Source organism: Leguminivora glycinivorella, chromosome 21 (assembly GCF_023078275.1).
Source record: "Leguminivora glycinivorella isolate SPB_JAAS2020 chromosome 21, LegGlyc_1.1, whole genome shotgun sequence".
Lineage (NCBI taxonomy): Eukaryota > Metazoa > Arthropoda > Insecta > Lepidoptera > Tortricidae > Leguminivora > Leguminivora glycinivorella.
Window position 1 is genome coordinate 7,838,590 of NC_062991.1, and position 25,404 is coordinate 7,863,993.

At 38.4% G+C, this 25,404-nt stretch overlaps 1 protein-coding gene across 1 annotated transcript in view; it reads left to right on the forward strand.

The window, feature by feature from the left end:
• LOC125237420 overlaps positions 1-25,404 on the forward strand; it is a 411,697-nt gene that overhangs the window by 370,971 nt on the left and 15,322 nt on the right. Inside the window, exons 7-11 of the mRNA XM_048144480.1 lie at positions 3,842-4,099; positions 5,752-5,989; positions 6,546-6,686; positions 23,805-24,010; positions 24,854-25,026. Coding sequence (XP_048000437.1) covers positions 3,842-4,099; positions 5,752-5,989; positions 6,546-6,686; positions 23,805-24,010; positions 24,854-25,026 — 1,016 coding nt within the window. The remainder of the gene's footprint in view (positions 1-3,841; positions 4,100-5,751; positions 5,990-6,545; positions 6,687-23,804; positions 24,011-24,853; positions 25,027-25,404) is intronic.

Genomic DNA, 25,404 nt, shown 5'->3' on the forward strand with positions numbered 1-25,404 from the left:
TATGTTTTTTTAGTTGAGAGATTGTAACAGTAGTTTAACCTGACAAACTGCACAGACTGTCTTTAAAATGACATCATTTGATGGTTCGTCATCATTTACGGTAATGTCATCGCCATTCTTTGTCGCATCTTAATAACTGTAGCTTAGACGAACTTTTAAATATTTTACGTTTGACACTTTTTAAGTAATCATTTTTGCAGTCCAAAAACGTTATAAAGCTCAGGCCCATATATTTCACTTCAAATTAATGAAAATGTAAGCAGTAACCCGAAAATAACAAATATAAATTTGGAAAGATACTTCATATACGATGTAAGACAACAATAGCCCATGTTTCTCATAACCGCTCAAATACAAATATAACACGTCTGACCAAAGCCACCCTAGTGCTTAATGCTGGACACGTCCCTGCCTAGATTATCGCTCGCCTGAGAATAACCTCCTATGACTTGTTCAACGGAGGTACCCTACTGACCATGGTGCATATTATAATATGGTGGTGGTGAGCTATTTCCTTATTTTTTTGACATGGCTGACGTTATATTGGAAGAAGATAGATCACCGCCGCCGACCTCTGATTATCATATAATAATAAAGGTTTTGAGCTTAAAGGTTTTTTTTATACCACGTCGGTGGCAAACAGGTATACGGCCCGCCTGATGGAAAGCTGTCACCGTAACCTATGGACGCCTGCAACTCGAGGGGTGTCACATGCGCGTTGCCGACCCATTAGAAACTTGTACACTCCTTTTTTGAAGAACCCCATACTGCAATTTCATGCAATACTGCAGACATCTAATCATTGATAGGTGAAATAGATGGGCCTTACCTATCAAAATTTATCGATGACTTATACTGTGTAACAGAAATTATTTTTGAATATATGCATTTACATACATACAATCACGCCTGTATCCCATAAAGGGGTACGCAGAGCTCATGAAACTACTAAAGCTTCAGGTGCCACTCTTGGCAAATAAGGGGTTGAAAGAAAACGAAACTGTGACATTGCAGTGACAGGTTGCCAGCCTCTCGCCTACGCCACAATTTAACCCATATCCCACAGTCGCCTTCTACGACACCCACGGGACGAAAGGGGGTGGTGAAATTCTTAACCCGTCACCACACAGGCAAAAAAATCGTAAAATACAGTTCACCTGCAATATGCTGATATTAGACGGTTTCGTGGCATTGCATTCCTTCTATGTTTCTGTTATATTTATGTCGTTCGCAATAAACACACACATTTAGGTCAATGCATTTGTTAGGCTTTGGTCTAAAACAACCGAGTACGGATTGACAACCGGATCCATTTTCAATCCGGCCGGGTTCGGCCTGAACTAATCCAGATTTATATAGGGTATCAGATAAATGAATAGTTAAATGTATATGAATAGTTAATGAAATAATATTTACATTAGATGTATTTCTGGGTTCGCTGATATATTTGACCATTTCAACAATATAATAACGACAAGTATGGATCCGCTAGCTCCTTTAAAGTGCCGGATCCAGCTGGATTATCGGATTCGACGACTGGGTTGCAACCCTACAACCGACCGAAAAGTTGAATTGTGTTTGCGTAACAAGTATAGAGCTAATTGGAATTTCGTCTGTCCAACTTGGAATTCGTACTCTGCATATCGACTGGTTTTTGGTACGTGCCTCAGTGTTAATTTGCTTCAAAACTGAACTCTAACTATATTGGAGGAAATGCAATAAGCGGAGCAAGATAGTTACTTCCGGGAGCTATTGCTCAATACTGTACAGGAAGTTGGTCCGGCCAGCAACTTTGATTGCAGCTGTTAACGACCCCAACAATTGGCTTGTGTTTTCTACTAACTAGTAGATATTATTGAAACGTTTCTCACTCAAAACTCGCATTAATAACCTAGTATATATAGCTTTAAGTGTTTATATAATGGCAACGCATAGGTACACGAGAAATATATGTAAATGTAACACTAATAACTGTGCAAGAAAGTTGTACCCAACACCGCGCCTTGCGGGACTTCACAACGTATTCTACATTATATGCATACAAAACCATCGTTTTAGTGCCTTATGTTTTTAATTAACCATAAACAAACTAACAAAATCAAACAAACCATAATACTAACAACGAAATAGTAATTGAACTAGCAAACAACAACACTACACTGTCTAACGCTTCAAGGAGTACTAGACTCACTTCAATAGCCGTCAACGTGTTTATTATTTCTGTTTCGTATTTATTTTATGTTATATTCCTTTTATATCCGTGCCTATTTTCTTTTCACACCATTTAGATGCCTAGGCCATAGGATTGGATTTAGATCACTACTTTACCACACAAGGCTGTTGACTTTTATGTTTCACGGACACTGAGCTTCTTTTTAGTGTACTCCTGACCTCACACACCGTACAAATGCCCGCAGTTACCTCAACTCTTAGCTTCCGACACCTTCGGCCTATGGTGGTATCTGGACTGCCGTAAATAGATGATTGTCGATGTGGCGGCGAACACTACCTTAGTTCTGGCGTCTACCTTGTCTTCTACTAGAGCACCCTTAAGGAATCTAAGGATTTCTTGGAGAGCCTCACTTTTAGCAAGGGTTTAGTCCATTCCTTAAGGGTGCTACTGAAGTGCGGCTAGCGAGGGTGGTTGGCACTGGGCCTGGCTGGTAGTACCTTTCTTGGTAACGTGGTTGTGGGGCAGCGGCGGCGTGGGGCGCTTGCCCGCCGGCGGTGCGCGCTCTGTTCGAGGCCCCGCGCCGGCCGACGGCGCGTGCGCCTCCCCTGACCCGCTACGCTGCGCCCGATGGTACCATCCTGCTTCTCACCGAGAATGGGACTCGCCTGATGACGCGCGCGGCCGCCGCCAGCCTCCTGCGCGCCGCTCTTCTGTCCCCGCGACCCCCGCGGCCCCGCCCCGGTGAGCCGCCGCCCTCCCTTTCTCTCTCTCTTCTCTCTCTCTCTATGTGTCTCTGTCGGATTTCGTCGCCTCTCGCACTGCACGCTTTGCACTTCGCTTCGTAAGGTAGGAGCGTGGAGTACCGGTGAACGATGCTTTATGTTTTCCGGTTTCCAGTTAGGTTTTTTCACAACATAATCACGAAGAGCACCAAAAAGGTAATTTTCCAACCGAGCACCTTTAACCGACAAAAAGTTTTTGATCATCATTAATTCAATAGAAGTTGTAATGAAAATCAGCACTTCTTAACTTGTTTAAAGGAAAGGTAATCCAATTTGAGAATTTCTGATTGGAGTTTAATTTTAGCTATGTTAGCGGTTTGTATACAAGTCGAGCTTACTAATTATACAATTTTATAATAACTTAGTAATTGATTCAACTTTTCGCTCCTACTTTATGTCTGCATGCTTTTAGAATTGTTAAACTGCCGTTTTCCCTTTTCCCTAGTTTCCGCCGTGGACTCTGATGGGGTAATTCTGACGCACCTACATCTCGAGTCCAAGGCGGAATGTCTTGAGATGAGCATGACTGCATGTTTTCTTTCTGCATCTCCTATACGATCTCTATGGTTACTGCGCGGCATAGACTTGGCTTTGATGAATAGTTCTCGTGGGACTGCCGTCCGAAGGCTTTGCTATTCAAAATCTTTAATCGGGAATACTAATCTAAATTCAAAATTGTTTTTAAAAATTTTGCCCGATAAGTGTTTGTCGATATCGTTGTATGTTTGATCGTTTTTTATCTTTACCGTCAGTAGGGTGAGATTTTTTATCGATGTGTCGCTACCGATGCTAGTGCGCGATAGTCTCTGATGTACTCGGAGTCCCGTCGCGCCACGGCTCGGTCCCGAGCTAGCCCAGCTAAGCGATTCCATGGATGCCATTCCAGTAAAACTGATGTCGGACGGCCGGAACCCGAACCGGACGGGGGCCGGCGTGACCTCGTGGATCGGGGGTATGTCCATAACACAGGATGGGAACCTGATCGCCCCCGACAAAATAATGAGCCACGTCCACCGATACGCAAGCCCCCACTACAACCCCCACGGACACCATTACCACCGCTGGAACCACGAGCCGGGGGGGAGCGAAGATCCGCTATACGCCACAAAGACCGTCTATGGACCAGGATATATTGATGAGAACCGTACGTATGGTTTATTATTGTACGTCAGCCAATCTCTAAACCTTATTATTAAAACTCACAATGAAAAATCAAATTCTTAAGGGAGAGATTAGTTGACGTCCAATGAACTAGTTGGTATAACGAGTTAACTTACACTTTTAAGAACAGACAACAACTAACCATAGATATCGTAAGTTACACTCACTGAATCCAGCTTACAAAATGTACAGTTAGCCGGATCATTTACAAGACCATATACGACACGGGTGAATTCATTTATTACAGCACCATCAACATGTTTGTGACCCTCAGTGGTGTTATCCATCCCTTCTTTATTTACCCCTGTATTAACAGCACTTTCTAGATGTCTAGAATTACCACCGTTTTTAGTATTTTGTAGGTTTCGAGCCAGAAAGTGCTTTTGAGATTTTCGACAGATAACACAGAGTAAAGCTTTGCGTAGATAAGTATTAAAGATTTAGAACGGGACTCTCATAGTTGCTTTAAAGCCCTTTAATCCACCCCTCCCTTCGGTCTGTAATATTTGTAGAAATTTAGTTTTAAAGGAGTGAGTAGTAACAGCGGTTAGTTGTATCTCAGTGATGCTACTGGGACACCAATATACCTACCATTAGATTAACCATTTGTAATGTTTTCACAAAAAACAATTGTATAGGTAAATTAATTGAAAATGTTATGCTTAAATCCGCATGCATGATCCCCTATAATTAACCCCGATCACAGTAATTAAGCTGAGTTTTAATCATCGTACTACAAACATCAGTATCAGTTGAGCCATCCCTTTTAGCATGATCAAGTTGTTACAAAATTTAAGCTTGAGGTAAATCGAAATCATTGGCAATTATCATGGTTTACAAAACACCGTTTTTTCAGGTTCCTCACGTTGTGTCAGTTTTAATACAATTTGTACAATATTGTCTTGGCATGCATATTATATTTATATCACGTATCCAAAGTTTATTATACTTATTTTAAGTACATATTTGTTTCTTATAAACACTTCCGATTTTTTTCTTATATTTATTTTCATTACTCTTTTATTTAAGTTCATGTATTACTATCATATTGTGGTGTTTATTTATTTTTAAAACTAAACGTGTTTTCTACTGCCTGAACTGTTGTCCTTCAAAACAACGTTATTATAGTTTACAAAAATATATATATATTGTTCCTGGCTCTTACTGTTGTTATTTATTATTGGGTCTTAATATATCTAAAACTTTACGGCTGACTTTTTCAGGCTTAGGTGTTTTCATTCTATATCGGAATATCATTTTAGGAATCATGTCAAACTAAATCTGTTACAGGCTAGGTTCAAATGACGATATTAAGTAATTCATCTTATTCTTATCGTTGTCTTCTAGTTATTGTAAGTCATGAACTCATATATCAAATACATAATCATTGTCTGTAAAGGTTTCAAAATTTGCTGCTTTAATATTTTAGACATTATTAATTTCACGGCCAATATATACTAGTTAAGTATGCTTAAATCCAAGCAATTAGAGCACCAAATTTATCACCAAGCAAAAAACGCGGTCGAAGTTTTCATTGTTTTAAATGTTACATGTCTCCTCAACCGCTTCTAATGTCTACCATAACACCACCACTCACACACTCACACGAAACTAACACTTGACACCAACCAACAGAGAGGATTGGCAAAGAGAACGGTAAAGCAGGTGACGACAAGCTGGCCCTGCAGTCGACCTGCCACGTAGCCCTGGAGACCTGCATCAAGGACAACGAGTGCTCCACGACCCTGGATCCTGTGCTGCAGAACTGCCACGCGACCAACTGCGACCGGGAGGGGTGTATGACGGCGCTGAGGGGGTTCTATAGGAAGCCGGGTGTACATTGGAATACGGAGATCGCGTTCTGCCTTTGCAAGTAAGTATTTTCTGGTTGTATTTGAATTTCTGAAAGCTGATATATAAATCCAAACCAATTTTAAACAAGAAGAAACATTTTACAATCAATTGTAGGGAAATTTCTGTCTAGATTACACTTAAACTAAAGGCCTCCGAATAAATCCAAATTTTGGGAATTTGTTATTGAGAAAGGTAAATGTTTCCTAAAAGGGTAGAATGATGGATATATCCGAGTTTACAGCACATCGACATAATTATTCTATCCAATATGTCTTCATCACATTGTAATAGCAAGGTTAGCAGATGGTTCATTACAGAATAGATTCACCAAAAATCCACCAGGATAGGTGTCTTTATTACAACAAAAAATCATCTGTCTATCGATGTAAATTCTTCAAATAACGACGTATTACGTATATTATAATTATTATCATCAGTCATCATTAACTTACAAAATTGTCCTTCCATGTCCTTGTAAAGAAAATTACAACGCTAAAAGGCGTTATTAAAACATTAGGAAATTATGGATTTCAACTGGATTAGATCAGACTATACAAAATGTTTGTGTTCTCCAGGAAAACTGACAACAAGGAGGACTCGTGCATGCGCGCTCAGGAGCAGCTCCATCCGTCTTGCGCTCAACGCCCACCCTCGGGACAACCGCTACCAGCCTGTCATACTCTCGCCCATGCCTGCCGTGAAGAACCCGAATGCAGGTAACTGCTGGAAAACTAATAAAAGAGTCTCATCTGCATTAACTCTAACCGTTTTACCCTTAGGACTGTATGTACCCATATCTGTCTGATGAAGCTTAAGGACAGGGGGGTTACCATGACGTGCTAAAGCCGTTCAGTTTAGGTTGAGAGAGAGGGACGGAACAATGTAACTGCTATAGCTGTGTCCCTTTCTCTCAACCTAAACTGAACGTCTTTAGGACGTCATTGTAACCCCCAGGTAACATCAGGAGACAAGGACAGGTCGTTCAAGCTTGTTCGGGCTACGCACATCGCCTACCTTCGGAACAACCGCTATCAGCCTGTCAAACGCTTGCCCATGTCTGCAGGAAACTGAGTACAGGAAAGATTAGAGACACAAAGAGCAATTCAACCCATTTTCGATGCAGATCAGCCAGATCAAGTCTAGATAGCCTCTAGGCCTCATAGGCAAAATACCTGTCAAGGAACTCAAGTGCACAACACTAGGACAACTGCATCCAAAAGTTTATCCGTCTTTCAGCCCAACGTTCTCCTTCTCGACGATAGCAGCTAGGTTGCTATTCTTTCTTAGGTCATACCTGACCTGACGCAAAAAAATTCAATCAAGGTGGATCTGGAGTAACAGAAGAACTAGGTAACAAGTTAGCAAATTTTCGAGATTCATATTTATTAAATGAGAGTTGAACTAGCGTGTCAAGTCAAGTTCATAACATAATAGTATCATCAAATCAGTTGCTCTTCCCAAAATAACTCTTGATACATCAAAGTTGGTCCAGATGAGAACGGTCTTTAAATAAGATAACAATACATTGGTGATTATCCCAATTTTAACTCTAAAGTGTAGTAAAATCTTTAAATCCTTTAAGAAATGCAGTAACTAGAAGACTGAGTACGAAATTGAAGCTAAACAAGCTATTTGAAGCTCCTGCTCTCAACAAACAAATATAACTAAATTTTAAATTTAGAAACATTTAGAATACTCACTAAATCCTTTATTTAAATATTAAAAGTTTTTCTTCTCCTTCAGAATAACTTCCTAAGCTAACATAGTAATGGTATTTTTTTTAATATTGTATAACTAGCTTTATTTAATAGTGTGTGAACCTGCCTTAAAAATCTACATTATTTATGGTCATGGTTCGTTAATATTTCTTGTATGTGGGTAGCTTTTGCACATTGTAATTTTTGCTAAGTCACCCGTTGACCACGAATGCTGTAAAGTATTCGAAGGACTTCCGCTATAGTCAATAATTTATTTTTCTTTTACTCGTTGACCACGAATGCTGTAAAGTATTCGAAATTAGCGTAGTCCCGTCCCAATGGACTGAAGCCATTTAATTTTAAAAACTGAACTGAAGTATTCGAAACGTCGGAATGAATTGTGAATTCATTATACGCGATTTTATCCGTTTCCATAGTTTTATTCCAAAGCTAAATTAGTAAAATTTATGAAAAGAAACCTATAATTATTTCAAACTTATAATGTAATAATCAGACATCATCATCGGTAACTCGGTAACTCAATAAAATCACATCCTCCATGTTAAACTCAAATATTTGACTCCTCTCTGAACACTTGTGATAACTAACTGAGAACTACTTTCCCAGTACATTTGCAATCCTACAAAAACAAAGCACAAAGCCAATATTATCACATCTTTCACTCCACTAATCATAATACTGCAAACACAATGGATCCACCCCATTCGGACCAAATCGAACCCTGCTAGAAAGGTATACAGTCCGGTTTGAGCCGGTTCAGTAGTTGTTGGCTTAATGAAGGCATGAGTGTGGAATTAGTACAGTCCAGCTCGCATTTGCGGTGGAGTGTAAACTGATTATTATTTATTATTTATTAGTAAAAACATGTTTACATGACATTACAGTAAAACCAATGCGTCACGAAACTTAGATAACATAAAAGTAAAAAACAGTTTGTAAGAACATGAAAAAAAAAAACAATAAAGTTTAAAACTAAACAATTGATTTGGGCGATGACGTAACTGCGTGGCTCCGTTGCGTCGTTTGCCCCGGTGTAGGATTCGGCAAATTGCCCCGGAACCGCCGAAAAACCACACCTTTCGGCCAGAAGTCTGCGCTCGCGATGGTGTCCTGCAGCGGCCGCGGCACGCGCACAACGAACGAGCTGAAGTGCACGTAGTGACGCGACTGCAGCTGTTGCACCCTCAGCGTGTAGCCAGTCTTCCGGCGAACGTAGTCCACCACCTCGTCTAAAATCCTCGATTAAAATGCTCGATAGGGTTGCCAGCTGCTCCTGAGTCATTATTCCGTCTCTTGGATATAGACTGGATGTCGAAAGGTAATGGATCAATATCAGAACGGTGAAATTGGACATCCTTTTGACATTTTTGAAGAAAGATGACGAAGATTTTGAAGACGGTTTAAAATCTAAACAATTTTAATAACAAGCACGACGAAGGCTGTGAGGCATTTGTGTTGTATGGTGTTGGACATTTGCAGTTTGTTTCTTTGTCAATTTTGTGTAGATTAATTGGTTAATTATTTTTTAACAGAGTAATGGTAAAAAATTTTTGAATATTGTATAACTAGCTTTATTAATAGTGTGTGAACCTGCCTTAGAAATCTAGATTATTTGTGGTCATGGTTCGTTAATATTTCTTGTAAGTAAGTAGCTTTTGCACATTTTAATTTTTCCTCAGTCACCCGTTGACCACGAACGCTGTAAAGAGTTCGAAACGTCGGGATGTATTTTAAATTCATTATACGCGATTTAATCCGTTTCCATAGTTTTATTTCATCAATTTTAATCATTTAATGTAATGAAAAGCTAGGCTAGAGGCGGTGCGGTGTAGCCTAGCGGTAAGTACGTGCGATAATGCTCGATAGGGTTGCCAGCTGCTCCCGAGTCATTATTGGACGTAGACTAGATGTTATTGGCTACGACAGGTAATGGAGCAATATCAGGGGCCCATTTCTCAAAGCTACAAGTTCCAATTTACAAGTGGTAGTCAATGTCTAATATGACAAGTTGGAAAGAGACTTCCGCTTGTAACTTGTAACTTTCAGTTTCGAGAAATGGGCCACAGGATGAACCGTCCTTGTCATTCTTTTGACATTTTTGAAGAAAGATGATGAAGATTTTGAAGATGATTTTGGTAGACTGTAAATGTAAACTGATTGGAATCGTCGATAGGGTTGCTAGCTGCTCCTGAGTCATTATTCCGTCTCTTGGATATAGACTGGATGTAGCTACGAAATCTTATGGAGCAACTTCAGGACGCTTCAATTAGACATTCTTTAGACTTTTTTTTGATCAGATATTCTTTTTACGTGTTTAGCGTTTTATTGTCTTAACCTCAACTACAAACAAGGTAACAAAAAATAATATCGTGCTTTCTCAATTTTGATTTAATATTTTTCCTTTTACTCAAGTATGTACTACTACTTATTCACAAAGCTCAAAGTCAACATGTATAAAAGGTAAAGCTGCCTCAACAACATAACCCTATTTAAAACTTTTTAAAAGCATAGCAAGTATACGGCATATCTACGAGCTACGCTGATAGGTCACTGCCCGACTGATGAACTAAAAAGCTTTCCATGAAAATGGTAATTCAGTGACAGCCCTAAATGCGTTACTCGCCCGTATTCGAATGATTCGGAGGCAAACTTTCTAGTTCCATCCTATTTTCCCCGACCTCGTCAGTGAAGGCAGACACCGCATTGTCACAGTATAATAAAGAGTAATACCGTACAGTATGGCCACTAGACTCCCGCTCCCCGTTGAAAGTGCCGCCCACCCGCTCTTGGTTACCTCAGTACCGCCTGTCAAAAACGCGACCAGTCGACCTGTCATATCTCACTCATACAATCATAATACGTGTTTACCTACACGAGCTTAGACGGTGCGCGTAGGAACGCGCCCCTTTTATATATTTGATAGTCACTGTCCGAGGTGTGGGATTGTGAAGAGCACAAAGAGCGTGTGGTCACAAGAAAAGTACAATTTTGCTGGTAAAATACCAAGTTGGAGCAGCGGAATTCAGTAGCATCTCACAATAGTACATACAGGTTCAACCCTAAACTCTTTTTAATAGGTATTTCCTTTTCTATCTGTGGAAACTCGTTATTGGCTCTCGTTGATTCTATGTCAAGCCTTTTTGTAACTTTTGCTGCAAGTTTTCTTTTAAAATAAAATAAATATTCCAAAATTACACGAATGTGCTGGACTGCTGGTTGTAAACGTTGACACAATTAGGTTTTCGCTTGCGTTCATATACTAAATTACTACGGGAGAACATATGTGTGGTGAATTTGATTTGGCTTAAACGCTCCGTCTAGTTTGAGGTGGTCTGTGAGGCAAAACGTTCGGTTCACTTGTTATCATTAGAACACCACTGTTCCAAAACATCTTAAAAGCCGAAGAATGTCCACTGAAAACAGAATCTTATTCTAGAAAAGTCAGAGTTGGTTTTAAGATGGTGAGGTGAGAATTTGCTGAATGAGAGTCCAAGATTGCGGGGCTCTTGGACATCAAATAGTAGAAATTTATGGTCAGGAATTTTGCCTTCGGTGCATTCGGTGATATTATGGAGGTTGCACGGAGAATATATTATTATTATGTTAGTACTAGCTTACACCTGCTACTTTTTACAAATAGGATGTCATTAGACTGTTGGACACCATTTTTAACCTCTTAGATGGCGAATTCTTTTTAAATTTCAAGGTATTTTTGTACTTCGGCTGGCACTATCGTTTGAAGAACATTGGTGGCAGAAAAAATATGTGGATAGCTTAATATTCTGTAGCCTGGCCTATCCTGCGGAAAAATTGTGCAAAAAGGGAGAGCCTACACAAAATAGCGACCTCATGTGATCGCGCCCCTCAGTCACCAGCACCAGCAGTGATCGGACTCTTGACGTCATTTCTAATAACAAAATTAAGTTTCATCGTTCGGAAACCGTATACGTCATATTATATATCATGATGAACTAATAAATGAATAATAAATAAAATATTTAGTGACTTGAAACCTAATACAGTTAAACTAAACTTATACTAAATTGAAACAGAAAAGATGATGATTTCTTAACACGAAATATGTACCTATCTGGCTCACTATTTGTAAGTGCGATAGGGACGGCCCGATGTTTTTATCATTTATCGCGCGACCATGATTGCCCTGCTGGAGTAATATTATCTTTATCAGTCTAAAACGAGCAAAAACAATCAATACATTTCTAACGTCATTTCAATTCGCACATGTCGAGCAGACTGACCGCGTTTGTCCGAGCGGGAAATGCTGCTTTAAATAAAGCACGGTTTACGCATTTGCACCCAATAGCATCTGCGATGAGCGTTTTGAACGGGCTATTTCATATTCCATCTATGCTAACAAAAGCTTTATTCACTGCGGAATTCAGACGAGGTTTGCCAAATAATAGTCATAGGGCTTACGGCGAAATTCTGGTCAAAAGCTGCACTTTATGCAGAAAGCAAGCCACTTTGCACAGTGATACTAGGGACCAATATAAACGTTTTCATCCGAGGAAACACGATTTTCATCCACTAGAATTCAAGATGGCGGACATTTTCCAAAATGGCGGCCGCATATTTTTAAAAAATTATAGAATCGTAACGGCTGCACCGATTTTGATGGTTGGGATGTCTATCGCATTGTATTGAAGTGTTCATTAATATAAAAAAAATAAAGTTATAAAAAAATTAAGATGGCGGCCGAATAATAAGAAAAATATGAAAATTTCAAACTTTTTTTTTTCATTCTCGTGCAATTTACCAATAAATTTTCTATGATATGGTCACATTTTTATGTATTTAAATTAAACCTGATAATATTATCTACATAATAAAATAAAAATCATGAAAATCCGTTGAGTAGTTTTTGAACTATACTCATTTGAAATGGAGCGCGCGGATTTGAAAGACGTTTTCGCACGTGATGTAAACAATTTTGGAATCATAACGGCTGCACCGATTTTAATGGTTGGGGTAGCTATCAGTTTGTATTAAAACATTTATTTATATAAAAATTAAAATCATTTAAAAAAATAAATATGGCGGCCGAATAATAAAAAAAATATGAAATTTTCAATTTTTTTTATTCTCACGAAATTTACAAATAGTTTTTCTACCATATGGTCACATTTTTATTTATTTAAATAAAATCTGATATTAACGTCTACAAAATAAAACAAAAAAACATTAAAATCCGTTCAGTAGTTTTTGAACTATACGCATTGAAAATGAAGCGCGCGGGTTTGAAAGACGTCTTTGCACTTGATACGACGCAACGTTGCGTTGCAACGTATCGTTTGGTACCGCTATACACGCAAGACTGATTATTTATTTTGGTCACAACTTACTATATTACTATTCAGAATCAATGTTTTTAGTATTTATATACATTATTAGTTTTTTATTCCGAGTTTAGGTATATTTAGACAACCCCCGTAAACTTGACCATCACATAATTTTTATTTTAATACGTAAAAGAACTTAAATGCACATAACATAACATTTGTATTAATAGCAATTGTCCTTTCCGAGGACTCCAGAGATAATTTTCGACAACTCCTGTAGGGGCTACGGAAACATATATTAATACAAAACATATTTTTTGCTACTCGTCTAGGTTATACTGAAAGATAAAAGAGATACAAAATAATATCAAACAAGGAAATAATGATAACATTATTAATTACATTGCATTATTTGCATTGCGCCGCGCAGGGTAGACCCACAACACGTACAGCGTATTGTTTCGCAGCCTTTTTCACAACCGCAATTGTCCAAGTATACATATTCATACCATATCTCCCTGTTTTCAGACCACTGCAGTACCCAACTATCATTGTACGTCTTCCAACCCCAGGATGATGGCATAGGCACAGAAGTAATATCCAGAATATGGGGCGTTGTTATACGACACGGAGTGCTGCCGATGTTGGTTAGGTACTAATTTATTTTCGGTAGTAAACAGTTTCTTGCTCACCAAGTTGAACTGGAGTGAACTTTTCAAGCATGGCGATTATTCCTCCAGGAAGACTTTGTAGTTACTGCGATGTTTCTATCAAAGCTGGTATAACTTAACTTAACGTATCAGACGTAAAAGCGTAAAAACCACGAATAGCAGTAGTACCTTATACTCCGGTAGGTTATTCTCATTTGAAGTCTTAAGAAAATATACTAGATAAGAATTGGAAATTTCCCAATATAATTAGCTCCATAGATCACATGCTTAAATGCCAAATTGGGACCGTTCTTAACACATATTTTAGTGAGCAAGCATGGACTCAGGCCTGTTTACCGGTATGGTTTAGCGGCTGAGGCACTCGTAAAGTGTTGTTTTGCCGTCATTCCTGCGTCCATTTACATCACGTCCGATCTCGCACGTAACGCCCTGAAAGCCTCCACGGCTACAAACTGCGAGATAAACTCAACGAAGGGCATGGGACACTCTAGCATCCGTTACCACCCTGAACTCACTCGAGGTCTCACATGAGGCAAAGACCTTTCGAGGCTCTAAGCTAGGTCCAAACCCGAATCTGGCCACTGACTTTACGTCTATCCTTCACCCGAAGACTCCAGTGGTTTTTATTTAAATACCAAGACATCTGTATCGGAAGATGTGATGATACGCGTGAGTCCCTGTTCCGCCATATCTTTTGGGCGAGGTACAATGAGGCTATCAGCTTCTTCCGGTTACGTTCCTATGGTTTACCCTGAAATAGCAGAGCAAATGTTCTCTGAGGAAGTAAATTGTTTAGAAAAAAAAATCACCACACTTATAACATCAACAGGCTATAGTTTCTGGAAAAAGTATTGTTGGTTGTCATGCTGAACAGTGTATTCCTGGAGGAATAATGGCCATGCTTGAAAACTTGATCCGCAGACTCAACATTTATCGGTTAACTTGGTGCGCTTGGAACTGTTTCCAACCAAAATTAATAACCAGCATCCCACCAACATCGCCAGCACTACAAAAACATACGCTCCTTGTCGCAGAAAACAAGTTATTTTATACATAGATATTTCTGAAGCCCCCTAAGTTGTCGAAAATTATCTCTGGAGTCCTCGGAAAGGACAATTGCTATTAATACAAATGTTATGTTATGTGCATTTAAGTTCTTTTACGTATTAAAATACAAATTATGTGATGGTCAAGTTACGGGGCTAAATATACCTAAACTCGGAATAAAAAACTAATAATGTATATAAATACTAAAAACATTGATTCTGAATAGTAATATAGTAAGTTGTGACCAAAATAAATAATCAGTCTTGCGTGTATAGCGGTACCAAACGATACGATGCATCACATATCAAGTGCAAAGACGTCTTTCAAACCCGCGCGCTTCATTTTCAATGCGTATAGTTCAAAAACTACTGAACGGATTTTAATGGTTTTTTGTTTTATTTTGCAGATGTTAATATTAGATTTTATTTAAAAAAATAAAAATGTGACCATATGGTAGAAAAACTGTTTGTAAATTTCGTGAGAATAAAAAAAAATGAAAATTTCATATTTTTTTTATTATTCGGCCGCCATCTTTATTTTTTAAATGATTTTAATTTTTATATAAATAAATGTTTTAATACAAACTGATAGCTACCCCAACCATTAAAATCGGTGCAGCCGTTATGATTCCAAAATTGTTTACATCACGTGCGAAAACGTCTTTCAAATCCGCGCGCTCCATTTCAAATGAGTATAGTTCAAAAACTACTCAACGGATTGTCATGATTTTTATTTTATTATGTAGATAATATTATCAGGTTTAATTTAAATACATAAAAATGTGACCATATCATAGAAAATTTATTAGTAAATTGCACGAGAATGAAAAAAAATAGTTTGAAATTTTCATATTTTTCTTATTATTCAGCCGCCATCTTAATTTTTTATGACTTTAATTTTTTATATTAATTAACGCTTCAATACGATACGATAGACACCTCAACCATCAAAATCGGTGCAGCCGTTACGATTCTATAAATTTTTAAAAATATGCGGCCGCCATTTTGGAAAATGTCCGCCATCTTGAATTCTAGTGGATGAAAATCGTGTTTCCTCGGATGAAATCATTTATATTGGTCCCTAGTATCACTGTGCAAAGTGGCTTGCTTTCTGCATAAAATGCAGTTTTTTTCCGTAAGCCCTATGACTATAACGTGGAAAAGCAATTATATCACAATTATACACAATTTTTATTTTTTATATCACAGTTTTTATTTATTATTTAGTAGAGATCGGTCTTTAGCGATATGACCGCCTGTTGTCTACCTCTATTTACAATAATTTGTTTTGTCTCCACTGTATCTTTTTTCTGTATCCTTTGCTGAGGTGTATTCTATCTATCTATCTATTATATCTATCTATCTATTCTATATATCTATTTATTCTATATATCTATCTATTCTATATATCTATCTATCTATTCTATCTATCTATAAATCAATAGGGATAAGTGTGTCATAAGGAGAAGTGTGTCTGGCCTTCACATTTTACCTTTTTTATCAGTCATAGGTGTTTTTGCTACTTCCGATTAGTGGTCGTATGAACTCACAATAAACATGGGTATAAACTGGCTAGATGTGAAAGCCAGACACACTTGCCCTTATGACACACTTAGACCGTTTTCACATTATCCGATCCGATATCGGATGTCGGAAGGATTTCAATAGAAAAAATCCAAGATGGCGCCTGTAATGTATGGGATATCGGTCCGACATCCGATATCGGATCGGATAGTGTGACAACGCACTTAACCGTATTAACCTTACCCGAAAATGGGTGCCTAAGTATTTCCATTTTCAGAAATAGGCGACTTGACTGTGCTTAAAATAAAATATTTTACACCATGCACGAAATATAGCATCACAAAAACCGGCCAAGAGCGTGTCGGGCCACGCTCAGTGTAGGGTTCCGTAGTTTTCCGTATTTTTCTCAAAAACTACTGAACCTATCAAGTTCAAAACAATTTTCCTAGAAAGTATTCATAAAGTTCTACTTTTGTGATTTTTTTCATATTTTTTAAACATATGGTTCAAAAGTTAGAGGGGGGGGGACGCACTTTTTTTTCCTTTAGGAGCGATTATTTCCGAAACTATTAATATTATCAAAAAACGTATAGTATAATATTAGTAAACTCTTATTCATTTTTTAATACCTATCCAACGATATATCACACGTTGGGGTTAGAATGAAAAAAATATCAGCCCCCACTTTACATGTAGGGGGGGTGCCCTAACGAAACATTTTTTTCCACTTTTTATTTTTGCACTTTGTTGGCGTGATTGATATACATATTGGTACCAAATTTCAGCTTTCTAGTGCTAACGGTTACTGAGATTATCCGCGGACGGACGGACGGACGGACGGACGGACGGACGGACGGACGGACGGACGGACGGACGGACGGACGGACGGACGGACGGACGGACGGACAGACAGACATGGCGAAACTATAAGGGTTCCTAGTTGACTACGGAACCCTAAAAAACAAGGACAGAAGTTATTTTTAACTCCAATTTATATATTATAAACCAGGGGCCTGTTGCATAACAATTTACAACTTGTATTACAAGTGGAACTCTCTTTCTTATAAAATGAATTGGAGGGGGACTACCGCTTGTAATATGAGTTGTAAATTGTTATGCAATAGGCCCCGATATATAAAGTAAATATAATTATAAAGTAAATCACAGGTTTCATATTAATTCCATATTAGCATTAGCAAGTCCTTCAAAATCGTTTTGACAGTTCTTAAAAAGAAGCTGGTTTGACTAGGAGGAAAAAGTAGCCTATTTTAGTCTACATAGGAGAGACTTATTATGTGTAGTAGACATATTATGAGTAGATTTTTGTAGGTTTTGAAAACCTACAAAAACCTATCCTAAAACCCGGGTTTGCCAAAGTACAGTCAATGTAAAAACAAAGGTTGCTATTAAAAACGAAAAACGAACGAGATTGCTAAACCAAGATACATTACATATTCTCCTCACATTTTACTATTGTAAGCGAAACTAGAAATTCTGCAATCTTAACCCTTACATGCTATTTTACTAGTTATTTCTACACGTTTAAATACTAAAATCGCGTAAAATTTACGGAATCATACTTCAGTTTGGGTCTAGGTGGAAAACTGAGTTTCACAGCTTGAAATAATTTTGCAACGTAATTACCTCTTACTTCTACTACATTAACATTAACATTAACATATTATGCTATCGCTGACTAGATGCTTAAAATACTAGAGTTGCTAAAACATTGACTTGTACAACAATGCTTGCTAAAACAATGCATTAAATCAAAGAGGATCAAGTATTATAGAGAGTTACTGCCAAAGAAAAATGTGTAGTCACAGTACATAAACTGCCATATCTCGGCACAGGCTTAAAACTTTTGAACCTCAGTTTTGACAATTTGGCCCATATTCTTAAGCCGAGTCCCTGCAACGTGTTTTTGTATTTCTCTAACACCTAACATGTTTTTCTAGCATAAAAGGGGCGCTGGCAAAAACACTCAAACATGTTTGCAAAACATGTTAGGTGTTAGAAAAGCACAAAAACATGTTGCAGCGGACCCGGCTTTTGCTTGATATGTGTTAAAACGTTAAATATCATTATTAGCGCCATCTAGCCGAAAGTCCCCAAAGATGTATCGCCATCTAGCCCACCGTACCTTTTTCTCTATGGTTCCGAGGTACGTTTCTTTCTTAGACTTTATCTGTCTATACGGAGTTACATATGTCTTTGTTAGGTACTGATTAAATATCATTATTTTACCTTTTTTCTGTGACTTAATCAATAAATTGTGTTTCATGAAAAAAGTTCTCGAGGTTATAAAAACATTCGGTTACTAGATAGCTTTTTAGCTTAGAAAAAAATTTATGGTTCGGCAACTCAGTCCACGACATAGGAAGTGCATTGAAAATACGAACAGTCATGTGATAGCAATTTTTCTTATTCATCTCTAGTCTACTATTTGGGACTACTAAAGCTTTATGTGTGACTGTTCGCTTCCCAGTGTTACATTTCTTATCGAATAATTCTAAATTACACACTTAAATATGTGTACTAAACTTACTCTTATTATGAGGTACTTTTGGCAATTTGTAAAGCCTGACTAGAAATATATGACTGTCAGGGGGGCGCTGTTATTCTGGTGTATGGGATGACAGTTTAGTTTAGTATGAAGGTATGAAGCAAAGACGATACAATACGGGACAGAAAAACCCCATACAAAAAAGCGTATCCCTGAAATGTATGGCCTTTCAGCCTGTGGAGTGCCAGTGCTCAGTGCAGCCAAAATCATATTTTCTCCAAATATATTTGCGCGATTTTATTTTTTATGATAAATGACATGCTTCTTTATTTTAATATCATGATATCACGTCAATACACATTATGAAAATAATAAATTTATAGGCAACATCAGTGTAGTTATGATAGTATTTAATAGGTGGCGCTAAAAAATCGAAGTACGATTCTTAGTATAAAATATTCTAAATCCTATACACCGTGTTTTTATTGAATTCCGTTATCTTCGGCATATAGTTAGGTCCATTATAGGAAACAGAATGGCATAGTTAGTTTTCTTAATTTCGTAATTTAAAAAAAACCACATACCTGCGATAGATGTTACTTAAATTGCTGATTGAGAATCGGGCTTTACAATTAACTCACACTAAGTAAGTAAATGTCAAAACTATGACATGTTAATCGCATATCGAACACACAAAGCCTGTTTCTTAACAGCAAAAGATGTAACATCTGCAGGTAGGGTGTTTTTCAGAAAAAAGTTACAAATTAAAAAAAAAAACTAACTATGCTATTCTGTTTCCTATAATGGACCTAACTATATGCCAAAGTTAACGGAATTCAATAAAAACACGGTGTATAAATTATCCTTGGTATGAAGAAAATAGTTCCAATGAAATTCCGCAACATGGCGCATAACGTAGTCATATATTCTGGTCAGGTTTTACCAGGGGCGGCTCACTCCGCGATTCTATCGCCGCGCTACAAGTACATCCTGGCGGCCGCGAGTTCGCGGCCTACTCAGGGGTGGCGCGCGTTCTCACGGAATGCACGTTCGCACTTTCTATTGTTACTTTACGTCGCGAGTTTTTTTAAGGTTCATATGCGATGTCCGCGTGTCGAATGGCTAATAATACTTAGTTAAATAGACATCATGAATAAAATAAATACCATAGGACATTCTTACACAGATCTACTACTAATTAAGTCCCACGAAAAAGTTCAATAAGGCTTGTAATGTTGGAACTTGAACAAAAATATATAAATACAGTATATATACTTAGAAAGTACCCAAGACTTGAATATAATAGTATAACATTTTATGTGAGTATTAATTCGTTTTAAGGACGCCGCGCACGTGCGGCTCGTTTCTTTGTAAGAATTTTGTAGGTATTTAAAAAGGCGGCATTTCGTAAACATCAAAGCAGTGAGCCTTCTGTACTTGTACTATCATATATTCTGTGGTTTTACTTAGGTTCGTCCATGTTTGAGGCACAGAAATTCGCAGGTAAAGTATGAAATTAATGAGATAATGTGTTTTAATTCAGGTGAGTCCTAGCGAGGTTTGTAGCGGGCAAACAGCGCGATGGATCTCCAGATATTTCGCTTCTGCCTTCACGTTGCTGTTGCAGGGGCGAATGGAACAGCTACTGCAATTGTTTTTGTGAAGTTACAAAGCAGAGGATGTACCTGGGTGAATCAACTTTTTCTTGTCTGTTATTGCCATGGTTACGGTCCTCTGAATCGCGCTGGTTTTATGCAAAATTATGCTACTGAAATTATGCAAGCATGCATGTAGTCCATGTTTGTAGGTGGCAAATTAAGGAAAGGACTTGTTAACACCAGAAAAACGCATGTTTGCATAGTTTAAGTAGCATAAAACCAGCGTGACTCAGGAAACCGTAACCATGGTAATAATCACTATCACTACATAGTATAAAACAAAGTCGCTTTTTCTGTCCCTATGTCCCTATGTATGCTTAAATCTTTAAAACTACGCAACGGATTTTGATGCGGTTTTTTTAATAGATAGAGTGATTCTAAGAGGAAGGTTTACATGTAGGTATAGTACCGGTGCGAAGCCAGGGCGGGTCGCTAGTAGGCAATCAAAAGTTGATTCACCCACTTACCTACTGCCAATCATCATTCTCTTGCCCTTATCCCACAGTCACTTGGGGTCGGCGCAGCATGTCTTCCTCTCCCATACATCTCTATCACTCGTCATCTCATCATTAACTTGTTTTCGTTCCATATCATGTCTCACACAGTCCATCCAACTCTTCACCTAATGCCAATATTGAAAATAATAGAACATATTTTTTCATTTTTTACCTCTCTTTTGCTTCTTGGATACAATGATTGTGGGAGGCAGATAAACAATATCGTTTTTAGGGTTCCGTAGTCAACTAGGAACCCTTATAGTTTCGCCATGTCTGTCTGTCCGTCCGTCCGTCCGTCCGTCCGTCCGTCCGTCCGTCCGTCCGTCCGTCCGTCCGCCCGTCCGTCCGTCCGTCCGCGGATAATCTCAGTAACCGTAAGCACTAGAAAGCTAAAATTTGGTACCAATATATATATCAATCACGCCAACAAAGTGCAAAAACTAAAAAAGGAAAAAAATGTTTTATTAGGGTACCCCCCTACATGTAAAGTGGGGGCTGATATTTTTGTTTATCCCAACTCCAACGTGTGATATATTGTTGGATAGGTATTTAAAAATGAATAAGGGTTTACTAAGATCGTTTTTTGATAATATTAATATTTTCGGAAATAATCGCTCCTAAAGGAAAAAAAGTGCGTCCCCCCCCTCTAACTTTTGAACCATATGTTTAAAAAATATGAAAAAAATCACAAAAGTAGAACTTTATAGACTTTCTAGGAAAATTATTTTGAACTTGATAGGTTCAGTAGTTTTTGTATACGGAAAACTACGGAACCCTACACTGATTTTTTTTTTCGATATGGTCTCAGATATACGCATGGCGATGCGAACTTGAGAAATAGTACCTTGAAAGGACTTATTTAATAATTCTGGTCTCATTCCGAAATTTAAAAAGAAGAAACATGTAGGGACAGAGCGTAGCTGCCTTTTATTAGATTCACACGAAGCCGCAACAAATTATTCACCTAATCCTTCGTCAAGAATTGATAGGTGAAAATCGCTTAAAATTTCACTCTCTAAGAGATCTTTCTTTTTTTACATACATACATACAATCACGCCTGTATCCCATGAAGGGGTAGGCAGAGCACATGAAACTACTCAAGTTTTCTTGGCATATACTTATGACATAAAAAAAAACATAATTAATAAAAACATAATAACACTAAGTCGACCCATAACCTTGTCAGTGATGCGACCGCCCTCCCATCTGTGACCCCGGCATCCGTAAATGGATGCTGAATAATTCCTCGTTGAGATTTCGCATATTCTCTCTCGGCATTAGATATTTATTTACCTTTTGAAGGGAATGCGAATTTCTGCTTTTTTTTTATTTAGGCTGGAATCGTGAATGATTACGGTGCCGTTTTTGGGTGAATTTTTGATTGCTTTTGAACATCTATTTGACTAATCTTTACGGTTTGAGTCGTCAGGATTTTTCTGTATACGGATTGCAGAATCCTTAATAGCTCGTATGAAGTAAAATATACATTTGAAAACATTATAATAATTTACGCTTCCAATTTGTCTTTTATTCAATGACTTCAGACTCAAGGTACGCAAAGAGATGTAATTATGGAAAAAAAAAACTAATTACGATTTTTTTTGAAGTTCTATCAACTATACTCTTACCTTGAGATTGAGAAAGACTTCTAACATTGTATCTTGATCTACCTACTGATCTGCAAGTTGCGGAAATTTTCCAGAAAAGGTGGAAAAGTTTCTGGAAATTTCTTGAAAGACACACAATAAATATATGAAATTTAAATTTATGAAATGGAAAAAATGAAAAAATTCAGAATTTTTCCTAGCACATCAGAAGATCTACCTACTGTCTACTGACATCAGTGATAGCTTGATGCACTGTTTAAGTTAATGTACTCAGACTCACTATATACAGCATGTATCTTAACGAAAAGCGAACACTTAAACCCTTAACGTTTAGATCATACTGAGCGACTTTTACTAAGAGAAGGGACCAAACCCTAATTCCCAACAAAAAAATTGGCTGTTTCTTATATTTTTGTCGTGTGAAGGTGAATTTTTCTATGGGAGCTTCAATATTTTTCGCGATTTCAGTCTTGGTCCCATAGCAGAAATTACAGTATGATCTAAACGTTAACGGGTTTAAGTGTTTGCTTTTCGTTCAGATACATGATGTATATGTCAATGTGAAACAGGTCAAACTCTTGGCAAGGGTTCTTATCAAAGGACCCCTTTGATGAAAGGGCTAGTGAATTAAACATGTACCCTATTAAAATATGCATCATGCAAATCAGTTTTTAGTGTTCCGTACCCCTTGGGTAGGGGTCAGTAGGTCACTAATTGACGGCGCCATGATTATGGATTGTTCCAAAAGTCTGTAGTTCTTTGATGTATACGAGTATTTACATTCGTTCCTGTGCGGGTAGCGTTTTAGGAGTATTTGGGATATTTTTTTATTTATAGGGATATCCTGGCCTGGAGGAATACAGTGGATTTTGTGCTACGACAAAAAAGTGTGATAGAAAATGCCTTACTTAATTTAAAATATGAAAGCAAAATGCCACATTCTTCACACTAAAAGAAAAATGGAAACAGTTAATAGCAGCATGGACTGATGTCTTAAGTTCAAGTCTTGCCGTTCATGGAGTTGGTACTGAAAGGACCAAGAGGATCGGCTAAAAGTAATTCCTTTACAACCTGGGTGCTAGATGGCCGTTATCAACAAACCTAAACCTAACCTAACACCCCAAGTAACCCCAAATAAGTGTATTGATGACCCAGAACAGACATACCTGCCAAAAAACAACTAGACCCGACCCATAAAAGTAATAAGTGAAAAGCCACATGCCACATCATTATACCACATAAGCCACATTGCTGCATTGAATGTATAAACAAAATCATAGAATTAATATTGACTTATTTTTTCCAGACTCCGCCTAGAGAACTACGAGCAATGGTGCGCCGTGGACGCCGTAACGCAGGGCTGCGCAGGCGCACCCGCCGCCTGCCGCGCCGCCGTGCTAGCCGTGTTGGGGACTCAACTGCGGGCCGCTTGTGCCTGCAGGGGCACGGACTTTGCCCAGCTGTATGACTGTCTTGGCTGGCAGAGACTGCTCTGGCTTAATCCTTGCGTCGGTGAGAAATTATAAAGAACTTTTAGCAATCGTACACTGAGAGAAAATACAACCAGTTTTCATGTTCGTTCAACAAGTTTTTTGGTTAAAATAGCGCCTACGTGCTCTTTGGTTCAAACAACAAGCTACTTGTCATTTGAATCGGCAATATATTTGAATCAACAAATCGATTTTATAAAAACAACCTGACACATATTGTTTTAAACATACGTTTGGCTGATTCAAACGGATAAGCCGCAACAAGTCGAACTTGTTACATTCACAATGCAAATTTCTCTCAGTGTAGAAGCAGAGTGGAGGCAGAAACTAACTGTGATCGAGACTAGAGTGTTACACAGCTACATTTTATATGACTATCTTGTAAGGATGCTGCCGCGTCGTACCATCCTTGCGTGGGTAAGAATTGACTCGTCTAGTTGGTCAATTTCCCGACGTCCCACCAGAATTAGATACTATCTTGTTGATTAACTCTGTCATTCGTTTTTGCTGTTAGACATCATTGTTACTTTAAGATTTGTTGGAAGATTATAGCTGCCACTAGTCTCCACCATGTTTCTTTTTAATTATTATTATAAACTGCAGGGCAATCATGGTAGCGCGATAAATGATAAAACATCGGGCCGTCCCTACCGCACTTACATACTGCGATAGGGACAGCCTGATGTTTTTTAACATTTATCGCGTGACCATAATTGCCTGCCTGGTGACCTTAGTCACACGTTACTGAATGGAAAGTAAAGACAGTCTGACCTGCGATTTAGCTCACCAATTCAGTAATAGCACTCTTGCTTTGTAAAGACCGATGTACCTGATATTAAACTATAAATTCTGTTGCCTTTTCCAGTGGAATCCCAGAGTGACTACCACGTGAAGACCTACGGGAACATGATTACCACCTCCCTCTATGATGACGGCATAATCACCGTGGCACCAGCACCGGCGATACATCATACCACCAACCACCACCGCCATACCACCCACGTGGCCCAGGTCATACCTCCTCAGCCCCAACCTCAGGTAAGGTTCCTCTGTGTCCCGTCTCTAGAGCAACATGATTACGGTGATGGCGTCATCACCGTTGCTCCAGCACCGGCTATTCATCATACCACCAACCACCACCGCCATACCACCCACGTGGCCCAGGTCATACTTCCCCAGCCCCAACCCCAGGTAAGTTATACGACACATACAGTCAACCAATTGGAACCCTAGGCCACTAAAACCATGTCAAAATAACAAGCAATAAGAGATTTCTTACAATCTGATTTATAACGGTTCCAATTGGTTGACTGAACGTGTGGAAACATGGACTCCCAGAGCATTTTCTTCTAGTTCTTTACTGTCATCACTCATCATCACTCATCTTAACACCTAAGAGGGCTCTCCAGGACATGT